The sequence below is a fragment of the Dendrobates tinctorius genome, unplaced genomic scaffold (genome assembly GCF_039654945.1).
Source record: "Dendrobates tinctorius isolate UK_male_01 unplaced genomic scaffold, ASM3965494v1 ptg000138l, whole genome shotgun sequence".
NCBI lineage: Eukaryota > Metazoa > Chordata > Amphibia > Anura > Dendrobatidae > Dendrobates > Dendrobates tinctorius.
In genome coordinates, this window is record NW_027361806.1 from 23,224,331 (window position 1) to 23,236,390 (window position 12,060).

At 45.1% G+C, this 12,060-nt stretch overlaps 1 protein-coding gene across 1 annotated transcript in view; it reads left to right on the forward strand.

Annotated features, from left to right (window-relative positions):
* The first annotated feature begins 2,720 nt into the window (after positions 1-2,720).
* Positions 2,721-12,060, forward strand: part of GIPC2 (GIPC PDZ domain containing family member 2) — a 97,690-nt gene continuing 88,350 nt past the window's right edge. Inside the window, exon 1 of the mRNA XM_073544868.1 lies at positions 2,721-3,121. Coding sequence (XP_073400969.1) covers positions 2,837-3,121 — 285 coding nt within the window. The 5' untranslated portion in view covers positions 2,721-2,836. The remainder of the gene's footprint in view (positions 3,122-12,060) is intronic.

The window sequence follows — 12,060 nt, forward strand, 5'->3', positions numbered from 1 at the left end:
TTCTTCAGGTCCATGTCAGGGTGCTACAACACTTCCTTGTAATAAGCATTGGGGAGTGGTTGCCCCATGATGGTGAAAGTGTCACATGAAATCAATAAATACACTATTACTGGTAATACCCTGGTTATAACCATAAAGACATATCCAGTTTATCATTTAAACCTACTGGACCTTGAGCGTCCGTATCTAAGATCCATTTGCCTTCTGTGCTGACTAATAATTTATGACGATCACCGCCCTGTTTGGGACGTTCTACATGTTCAGCTCCTGCCACACTTAAAGCCTTGGGATCTGCGTTGTGTTCCTCTCTTATGGGTTTTATTAATCTCAGCGATCCCTTCCCTGTTAATATAGAATTGGAACGTTCCCTCGATATTATGTTCATTGATTTGATTGTTTTCCGAGTATAAAAAAAACCGACATGGACAAAGAAAATCACAAATTAATTGTTTTGTACGACATGTAATTAATTATTTTACAGAATGTGTGACTGTTCCAATTTTTAAATGTTTTCTCCACTATGTGTAAATGGCAAAAAGAACAATTCCCACAACAAACATTTCCTGTAGGATTTTTTTCATTCTACCACGTCATTTTTTTATTTTTTTCCCCACAAATCTTTTATGCACCAAAATATCAATTAAATTGCGGTTTCTTTTGTAGCTGATTAACGGTTTATTTATTGCTACCGCTGTTAAGTCTTTATCGCTTTCTAACAAGTGCCAGTTTCTTTTTATTGCAGATCTAATCACATTCATGTTTGCATTATGTTGAAACGAAAAAATAAATCTCCTATTAATTCCCAATTCTTCTGATTATTTATTTGTCTTCTGTTTTAACAATTCCACTTGATTTGTTTCACCTTCTTTCTCTATAGCTTTAATGAGTATATGTTTAGGGTAACCTCTGTTTTTTAGAAAAGAAGAAAATTTTACAATAGGTGATGTCACAGTTCACCTCCTCCTCCTGTATAAGGAATTATAACACCTCTATATACAGTCTGTAACACCAGATCCACCAATCACAATGTGATGTCACAACTCACCTCCTCCTCCTGTATAAGGAATGATAACACCTCTATATACAGTCTGTAACACCAGATCCACCAATCACAATGTGATGTCACAGCTCACCTCCTCCTCCTGTATAAGGAATGATAACACCTCTATATACAGTCTGCAACACCAGATCCACCAATCACAATGTGATGTCACAGCTCACCTCCTCCTCCTGTATAAGGAATGATAACACCTCTATATACAGTTTGTAACACCAGATCCACCAATCACAATGTGATGTCACAGCTCACCTCCTCCTCCTGTACAATGACTGGTAACACCTCTATATACAGTAGATAACACAGCATCCACCAATCACAATAGGTGATGTCACAGCTCACCTCCTCCTGTACAATGACTGGTAACACCTCTATATACAGTAGATAACACAGGATCCACCATTTAGTAATCTAGTTATAATTTTGTATGATAGCAGAATACGGCTATGTGCACACGTAGTTTTCTTGGTGTGCGGATTTTGGAGAGAAAACCGCAGGTAAATCCACAGGACAAAAGTCCTGCGGTTTATCTGCGGTTTTGCCTGCGGTTTTACACCTCATAATGGATGAGGTGTAACCGCAGCGTTTCTGCACCAAACAATTGACATGCTGCGTTTTGAAAACCGCAGCAAAACCGCGTGGAAAAAACTGCAGCATGTGCACAGTGTTTTTTTATTTCCATAGGAAATAAAGGTACTGTACAAGCAGAATCCGCACCGTGTGCATAGCCTCAGGGTATGTTCACACTGGGCGTTATTTTTTATGCTAATTTTCAGCTGCTTTTTCCATTACCAGCAAAGCCTATGAGATTTCGGAAATCTCCTGCACACACATTGGTTTTTTTGTGTCATCAGGATTTTGTGCTTTGCTGCGTTTTTTTTGGACAGATCATGTCACTTCTTTCAGCGTTTTTGCAGCTTTTTTTCACCCATTGACTTGAATGGGTGTTGAAAAAACGCAGTAAAAATGCAGCAAGAACCGCAGGTGTCATTATTTGCAGCGTTTTTTTCTGCAGAAAAGTCATGGACATTATTAGCATGGACAAAGAGACACAAAAAAATGCACCAAAAAAACCTGCACCAAAAACGCACCTAAACCTGAGTTTTTGCCGCAGGTTCTTCCCTGCCAAGAAGATCAGGTTTTGCTGCAGAAAAAAAAAAAGCAGCAAAAATGCCCAGTGTGAACTTACCCTAGCCAGTGTCACAGAGTTTCCGTCACTTTTTGGGGGCGGTGGGTCCAGGTTAGAAGTGAAGATGATGAGGAGGAGGTGACAGAGGAAGAAGCGCAGAACTAGGGGGGAGCAGCAGAGTGCGGCCTGTGGAGGAGGAGGAGGAGGACGATGGAGGAGGACGATGGAGGAGGAGGACGATGGAGGAGGAGGACGATGGAGGAGGAGGAGGAGGACGATGGAGGAGGAGGACGATGGAGGAGGAGGACGATGGAGGAGGAGGAGGAGGAGGAGGACGATGGAAGAGGAGGAGGAGGACGATGGAGGAGGAGGAGGAGGACGATGGAGGAGGAGGAGGAGGAGGACGATGGAGGAGGAGGACGATGGAGGAGGAGGAGGAGGAGGAGGAGGAGGAGGAGGAGGAGGAGGAGGACGATGGAGGACGATGGAGGAGGAGGAGGAGGAGGAGGAGGAGGACGATGGAGGAGGAGTTGAGTTCTCTTATTCCCAGAGAAGCAGGAAGCGTCTCACCTGTGAGCAGCATGCAGCCCCGAGACTGAGGGCGACACCGGAGCAGGAGTCGGGGCTTCCATCCATTCCGCGCCGCCAGCATGCCTCTGGGACTGAGAGGGAGGAAGAAAAACAAGAGCAAGGAGGTCTCCTCCAAGTTAGTGGAGAGCGAGGAAGTGGAGAACCGGAGCGGCGCCGCGAAAGACGCTGCCAGCGCCCATGTGACGCCCCCCGGCCTGCCGCCTCCCCCGGTGAGCCTGCGCCCGAAACTCGTGTTCCACACCCAACTAGCGCACGGCAGCCCCACCGGCAGGATCGAGGGGTTCACCAATGTCAAGGAGCTGTACGCCAAGATCGCCGAAGTCTTCCAGATCAGCCCAGAAGAGGTAAGAGCTGGCGCCCCCAGGGGCGAGGCGGGGTCACTGCAGCGGGGTAAAGGTCGCTTCCCCCTGCCCCGGTCCGCAGCCAATGCTGGCCCATTATCAGGTGCAGAGTGCCCATCGGGGCACTGCCGGGATACGGGCTCCTATGCGGTATCCAGCGCTTCATGGCTTTGGGTCACTCACCCAGTTGGGATCATAATTCTTTGGATCTGATTTCTGGCGGCCGCAGGGGGGTCCACGAGCCAAGGGGCAGCACAGAATACCGGCCAGAGCGAAGGAATGTTCTGTACAATAATCAGCAGACGGTATTCTCAGGATTACTGGGGTCCCAGTGGTGGGATGACCACCGATCGGGCATTACTGGGGTCCCAGTGGTGGGATGACCACCGATCGGGCATTACTGGGGTCCCAGTGGTGGGATGACCACCGATCGGGCATTACTGGGGTCCCAGTGGTGGGATGACCACCGATCGGGCATTACTGGGGTCCCAGTGGTGGGATGACCACCGATCGGGCATTACTGGGGGCTTAACATATAATATAAGTAACACTGTAAGTCTTAACGGGGGCTTCAGTATCACATTACTGGGGGGCTCCGGCACGTGGCGCCCCTCTGACCAGCTGTTTGCACTTCCCAGGTTATAGCGTAACGCGATCGCTTTATGCTTCATATCTGCACTAGCAGTGACAGACCCCCGGACGCTGCAGACCACGTCCGAGGGTCCGGCACATCTCTAGCGCGTGCTGATTATGCAATGCGTTAGCGATGCGCTCGGTAATGGGAGTGAATGGCAGCGTTAACGGATTGCATTACATCGCGTTATGCCGCAGTGTAACATAGTCGGTTGAACGGACTGCATTAATGCAGTATGAACCTAATCTGAAGCCGGATCAGCACAGCGCCATCCACTGTGTAGTGGCTGTTCGCGGCACTGCAGTTCAGATCACATTCACTTCAATAGGAGCAGAGCTGCAGTACAGAGTACGGCCACTACAGTGTGGGGCGCTGTGCTGCTCCTGCTCCGTCCACTCTATACACCCAACCGCTGCTGCTGACAGCGTACCTCAGCCCCTGATCTCACCGCCTTGCCATGGGGCTGAAACTAGTCATGATAGTTTTGCTGGCTATCAAGTATGAGAGCTTGTTCTGCGAGAGCCTCTGGACTCGGTCTGTTGTGAGATCCCCCGGATGAACAGTTCCATTCACTTACTGCAAGCAAAGATCTTAACACTGTAAGGAACAGAAACACAAAGTCTAGTCCAGACTGACATAACGTCTCGCTGTACAATGTATGAGATGAAACTCCCTCTAAATTGCCGGTTTGTAAGGAGCGAGCAACAAGAATCATCTTTTCCTGCCAAAAATCTGGAAAATGAAAAAAGCAAAAACCTAACAAAAGTAATTTCTGTTTCTGGAGCAACTGGTGAGAGAAGTTTGCCGTTTTCCTGGAGTTTGTCACCCAGATTTTCTACACTCATCTTCCCACTATTATATTATTCGATTAGGTGGATCTGATCATCATTCTGGGAAATCTGATTGAGGAGATATCCACAACTAAAGCCGGGGGGGACACAACTACAACTAAAGCCGGGGGCGGGGGGACAACTACAACTAAAGCTGGGGCACAACTGCAACTAAAGCCGGGGGCGGGGGGCACAACTGCAACTAAAGCCGGGGGCGGGGAGCAGAACTGCAACTAAAGCTGGGGGACAACTACAACTAAAGCCGGGGGCGGAGGGACAACTACAACTAAAGCCGGTGGGGGGACACAACTAAAGCCGGATGACAACCACAACTAAAGCCGGGGGACAACTGCAACTAAATCCGGTGGGGGGGATACAACTAAAGCCGGATGACAACCACAACTAATGCTGGGTGACAACCACAACTAAAGCTGGGGGCGGGGACGACTAAAGCCAGGGTGGGGACAACTACAGCTAAAACCGGTGGAAGGGGACACAACTACAACTAAATCCAGGAGAAACCACAACTAAAGCTGGATGACAACCACAACTGATTCTGGGTGGCAACTACAACTAAAGCCGGGGGACAACTACAGTTAAAGCTGGGGTGACAACCACAGTGGATTTTGGGTGGAGTGTGAGGTTGTGACCGTCACCATTACCAGTCTTAATGTCAGGCCTGAGGACCGTTAATGGCGGCCACTTTCCTGAGCGGTGAGGCCACGAGGTTCTGTAATTGCTTTTTATGGGAGTGCAGTATGTTACAGGTAAATTCCGCTTGTTGGGTGCAGCTTGTATCAGCGCCTGAAGGGATGGGAAGCGATGGGGTGGGGCGGGAAGGAGGGAGTCTGAGCTTCAAGGGAAAGACATTAAACTTTGCTAAGTAGTTTGTTACTCACCTTGCAAAAAAAAAACTTTTGCAAACATTTATTAAACTAGTAATCTGCAAAATGTGTTGGATTAATGACAAGGTTAACAATTTATTCCTAATATTAGTAATATCTCTGCTTGCTGTCATTTCCTAGTAGCCTTCATTGTTTGCTTCCAGTGGTTACAAATGTGTCCCAGCCGTGCGATGGAGACACAGGTGTATGGCTTGTGACAGGACACAGCTCTGACAACCAGCGAAGTCCCGGCCTGATTCATAGAATAAAGAGGACCTGCTGCTTGCCATAAATCTGCTGTAAATGCCGCTGCTCTTCTGAATCTGGAGATGTCTTTCTTTTGTTCCTGCTCCTCTCCATTCCTGAGATATGACCTCCTCTTCTCTGCTTGTAAATCTAGTCTTATTAGCCAATGGGGTGTGGTGCTTAAGAAGGCTCCCACAGAGAGGAGCTGAGAACCACGCCCATTTGGATAATGTGACTGCATTTATCTACATGGAAGAGGAGGCCAGATCTCAGGAAAGGAGAGGAGCAGAAACAAAAGAAAGACATCGTCGGATTCAGGAGAACAGCGGCATCAACACCAGTTAAAAAATTATACATTTATGCCAAGTGACAGGTCCTTTAAAAGGGATTGTCTGATGCCTCTCACATATGTATCGAGAAGTGAAATGGTGATGCGGGCTGCAGACAGTATGGAGACAGATGCTCGCAACGTATCAGCCAGGATACCTGACGGTAATCGCAAGTTGACACAAGTTTGAGAGTCTTTGAATCCCCCTTTAAGGAAGGGTCACATGACTCCAGGAGGGAAATGAAGGGAGAGATATAGAGATGGATGATTGGGGCTAGTACTAGTAATGATATTGGCCACCATTTACAGATACTATATATGTTATACATTATGTTATGTGCTGCGGTAATTTCTTCCAAGTGACACAGTGCGGCGGGATGGGGAAGGGAGGCCGGTGAATCAGGGGTTAACAACGCCAAAGAATAGTCAGACATTCCGAAGTCATGTAACTGTAACGGACTCGGTACACAAGACCAGACCCATCCTAATTCACTGGAAGTAAATCATGACCCATGAAGGTTCCTATAACAGCAAGTGGAGCTCCTGAAAACAGGGTACAGTGGATCCAAAAAATGCGTAGATGCAGCCGAACTCCCCCTTTAATAACCATGCACGACCCGAGTCATCCGTGTTTTTTTTTTTTTTTGTCTTTCGTTACTTTTTTGCACTTGCGGACTGTAAGTCAAATTCATCAAAATGGCGCAGGATGCTTGATGAATTTGGTGCAAATGCTAATATGCTTTTTCTTTTGCTCTTTTGCATTGTCTGCGCCTTTATTGTGTAAAATCTTGCGATGCCCCTTTAATGACTTTTAAAATGATGATAGCCTTGAACTGCTCAAAAAAAATGACTGACGGGTTCCATTTGTAAACCCACTGTCGTACAGTTGTGCAAAAACTTTGCAACATTTCAAAAATTTGCAAATGATGAATTATCCTCAAATATCCCGGCCACATAGAATGATCCTGTCTCTTTAAGAAAACTCTGCAGGTGAGCCCAGGTGAGCTGCTTTACCTGTGGAGCCAGAGGTTTATGAAGTGATGTCACTGGTGTGCGGACATCGGCCAGGTGATGGGACATTGCAGTCGTCTACCCACTGAGGACCATTGTTCTCTGCAGGTTCACACGCAGCGCTGAACACACAGCCTGAAAGCCAATACTGGAAGGGATTAAGGAGCAATTCAGACACAATTGGTTTTAAAGAAGACCTGTCGCTATTTTCCACCCTATGAAATAAACACAAAGGAACTCGCAGGTCCTTAAATAGAATCTGTCACTTGTCATAAGATATGTTATTTCTACCTGGTGTAAATGCCGCTGTTCTCCTGAATCCGGAGATGTTTTTCTTTTGTTCCTGCTCCTCTCTGTTCCTGAGATATCACCTCCTCTTTTGTGTATTTAAATCTAACTTTTTAGTCAAGTGGGTGTGGTCATCAGCTCTCCTCTACAAGGGTCTTCCTTAGAGCTACACCCACTTGGTTAACAAGACCAGATTTATATACAGGGAAGAGGAGGCCATATCTCAGGAACGGAGAGGAGCAGGAACAAAAGCAAAACATCGCCGGATTCAGGGGAACAGCGGCGTTTACACCGGGTAAGAAATAATGCAGGTTTATGGGGAGTGACCGGTTACCTTTAAGCACTACGCTACGACTCATGTAAATTAGGAGAGCAGCAGTTCCAGGATGAGACATTTTTCTGAAGATCGTGTCGGATCCGTTTTTCCTATGTGTGGCATCTGCCGAGAATCTCAAGGTAGCCATACACACGGGGTAGAAGATGTCCCCACCGACCGTCCTTTTAAATGTAGGCTGGAATGATTCTTTGCAATTGCTGTTTGATCTCTCATCTTGGAACTTTTCACCCATTGTTGGCTAAAATCGGATGTGTATGTCATGGTTGGCCGATCAATTGCAAGTGCATTACATGGCAGCTGTGCTGTGCTGTGCCCAATGCTCGTATAGAGGGGCCCCTGGAGCGGTGCTACGAAGCGAACACCCCATAGGAACTGATGGGATCGCTACAGTTTAACCTTTAAGTGCTACTGCAAGCATGATGGCTGCATTTAACAAGCTTCAACATAGCGGCCGAGTTCTGCTAGTCATCGGCCCTCAGCATGATTCAGTTACGGGGGTTCAACGGATTGCCATGGAAGCCAGGGGGCCGACTGTAGGACCTCCTGTCTGTCATGTGAGATCTCCTACAAAGGCCAGCCATAGTACTGCAACATATTACATCAGTGATTAAATAATTGCAGGCTCCGTGTAAAAAAAAAAAATCTAAAAAAAAAAAAACCCTTCAGAATATTTATATCTTAAGATGAAGGCCGAATTCAAAAGAAATGAAAAATAATTGAAAAGATTTTCGGCTGCCATACCCCCCCCAAGCTACAAAAAATGCAATAAAGAAATAGATCAAAACAACATGACAGCGATAAAAATTAAAGCTCAACATGCAAAAAAACATCGACGGAATAATAAGTTTCGGTTCTCAGAATCTATAAAGAAACCAAATTCATTTTTTTGCTAAGTTCTGATTAATTTTTTAAACATTAAAATCTAAAAACAAGCCTTCACACGTTTGGCGTCGCTGGAATCATAGTGATCTGGGGAATGGTGTTGATGGATCAGTTTGGCCATGCAATAATTTTGTAGCGATAAAATCCAAAAACAATGATGGACATGCGTTTTTTCACTATGTTTATACGGGATGATGGTGGTGGAAGGTTGCGGTTTTCTTCTGCTAAGGCCATCATTCGGAGCCCACGCACACCCCATATCTATGCCCCTGGAAGGCAACATGGAAACCTAATTACTGCTTACCACAAAGTGTGAACGTGGTCATAAAATAAAAGCATCGTCATTAATTACCCCAGAGAGCACAGATTACAGTAATGACTCTGGCGAGTTTCCCGGACCATGGATGGGGCATACTGCGCTGATGATTCATGCAGATCTTTGGGACTCACCTGTAGATTAATCACCGCTACTTTAGTTTCGGGTGTGAAATTAGAATATCGACGTTATCATTGCTCTTAATATAAGAAACCTGTATTACACTGATTTAATATTCAGATTTGCCGATCTAATATTAGCTGCTGCCGTGCTGTAATATTAGAGCCAGGTCACCGGGAAATACCAGTAACTGAGTCATCCTGTGATTGGTGAAAGTTCTTTACACCCGAGTCCTAGTTATGTTCTTGTGTCAAAACTTTACATAAATCAATAGTACAACTGAACATATGGAAATGTATCTAATCTGAGGAATCTGCTTCTTTCTCCACTTATGAGTCTCTTCTTCTCTTCCTCCTGTGTCTTCTACTCATAATTCATTCTGAAATACAGCTAAAATCCTTCTTTTTCAAAATAAGAGGGAACTGTAAGCTCACTGAGAGATCAGATTACAGCTTCCTATTAAAGTTAATTGAAGATGGATGGATCTAGCCGAAAAAAGCTCAAACAGACTTTAAAGTTGCATGTTCTGTCCTGTCTGATAACTGAAGTCCCTGACTCCAACAAGGGCACGTTGAAATCCCATTTTTCAGAGGTTCAAACAGAACCTATAATGGAGTCATGAACGTGTGGCCGAAATGTTATGTGACCATACACTAATTTAGCTTGGACGCACAAAATACATCCAGTTTTAGTCAACTCATGACTTGCCTGAGCCCAAATATAAAATACAACACAGTCCCCTCACCTGGTCTTATACAGCAGGGTGACCTTTCACAGTCAGATGTCCCAGCATGACCACAAACTCTGAGATCACTTCTCATTTTTCTTCCTTAATGTAATAATAATAATAATTTCTATTTAGCTCCAACATATTCTGCAGCACTTTACAATTAAACCAACACAGTGGCAGGAGGTCCCCAACAAACAGTCCTATTTATATGTTTTTGTAATTTTTCTAACATGAACTTCACAGTAAATGGCTGCCATGGTCATGTGCCTTGAAGTCTAGTTTTCAGGGACGAAACATAACACCAAGACTACAGAGACTGACGGAGGGTAGTTGGTAGCAGGATGCGAAAGTTAAAAACTCAAACAGGACTAAGCCTTTGGGGGTTTGAATTGTGCCCGTTGCGGTACCCTTCCTTGCCCCCTTGTACAGACACCCTGTATAAACATACCCCTACAGTGCAGTACATCATATTCATATGACACCAAATGTCAAATATACAGGAGCTTAACTATTGGACTCACTTCAGACCCAAAGGTCTCCCTTCCACATTAGACACTGGATGTAATGACAGATGGACCCTGTTATAGATTTTTCATTGAGGCCAAAAATTCTTTTTTTACAGTTGAATAAATAGGAATGCTATATCAAAAATCCAACAGGCCAGAATTTGTGGGGACTATTTTGATTTTAATTATCATTTCTGGCTAATTCAGAGCGGTCCTTAACAGAAAAGAGGAGGGGTTTAAATAAGCTCCTAAACATGGAAAATCAGTTAGGAGGCATTCTCAGGCGAACTTATGCATTCCTATTACGCCCACAGCACTGTTGGTACATGTGTAATATAACATTGCCAACACTATACGCTGCAAAAACTATATGCTGTAAAGTGTCTAAGTAACGGTGCCGCAGTAAATACCGCCATACAGTTCTCAGTACCATTCAGTGAGCAAGTGACAACGCCATACAAAGCCAGGTCAACCGCAGATTCCCATCAACAAGAATAGCGACTGTCACAGGGTGCGGATGACTGGAAAAATGTACCCTTGGGTGCATCGCTTCTGTATTATACGAGGGGCGATCCAAAAGTAATGATCGGTTATTTCTATTGCACACAGAAATTAAAATAAAATGTTTTCTTCTCTGTTAGGTACCCACTAGTCCAGGAAAAAAAAATCACTTAAATAGGCCACGATTCCCAGGAGCTACATTCATTTGAATATGAACTGCCAAGGAGTGATCATCAAAATGGAAAAAAACGAGCTCAGAGCTGTCATCAAATACCTCTGCTTGAAAAAAATGTCTACCAAAGACATACACAGCGACTTGGTGGAAACATTGGGGGACTCTTCTCCTCCATATTCCACAGTTGCACGCTGGGCCAAGGAATTTAAGCTGGGAAGAACATCGACAGAAGATGAACATCGCGAAGGACGCCCATCCACGTCCCTCAATGAAGAAAACGTGAAAAAAGTTGAAGTTGTGTTGGCAGATCGAAGAGTGACTATCAGGCATGTAGCTGAGGTCACAGGGATCTCATATGGCAGTATTCAAAGAATCCTTGCAAAAGAATTGCATATGAGAAAGGTCTCCGCGCGTTGGGTGCCAAAAATGTTAACCGACGCGCAAAAGAAGAAACGAGTTGACATTTCAATAGCAAATCTCGAAAAGTTCCAAGCAGACAAGGAGAATTTTTTTTGTCACGTTTTTTGACCACGGATGAGACCTGGATCCACCACTTTGATCCCGAAACTAAACAACAATCGATGACATGGAAACGAGCCGACAAACCGACGCCGAAGAAATTCAAAGTGTCAAGCTCAGCAGGGAAGGTTATGGCGTCCGTTTTTGGGATGCTGAAGGAATTATTATGGTGGACTATTTGGAGAAGGGAGCCACTATTACGGGCTCCTACTACGCAGAACAAATAAGAAGATTGCGGGAGGCTATCAAGGAGAAAAGGTGTGGCAAACTGCGGGCTGGAGTGCTGTTTCACCAAGATAACGCACCGGCTCACAAAGCTGCAGTTGCCATAGCTACCATTCAAGAAGCGGGCTTTGAACTGGTGGAACACCCCCCCTATTTGCCAGATCTAGCCCCCAGTGACTTCTTTCTCTTTCCTCGGCTCAAGGAACACCTCCGGGTCAAGAACTTTGACGACAATAGCGACGTGATAACCGCTGTTGGGGAGTTTTTTGAGGGTCAAGATCAAGAATTTTTTTCGAATTGAATTCTAAGTTTAGAAAAGAGATGGACTAAATGTATAGACTTGTTAGGAGACTATGTAGAAAAATAAAACATTTTTTTTTACTATATTCATTGTGTTTATTATTGATTAT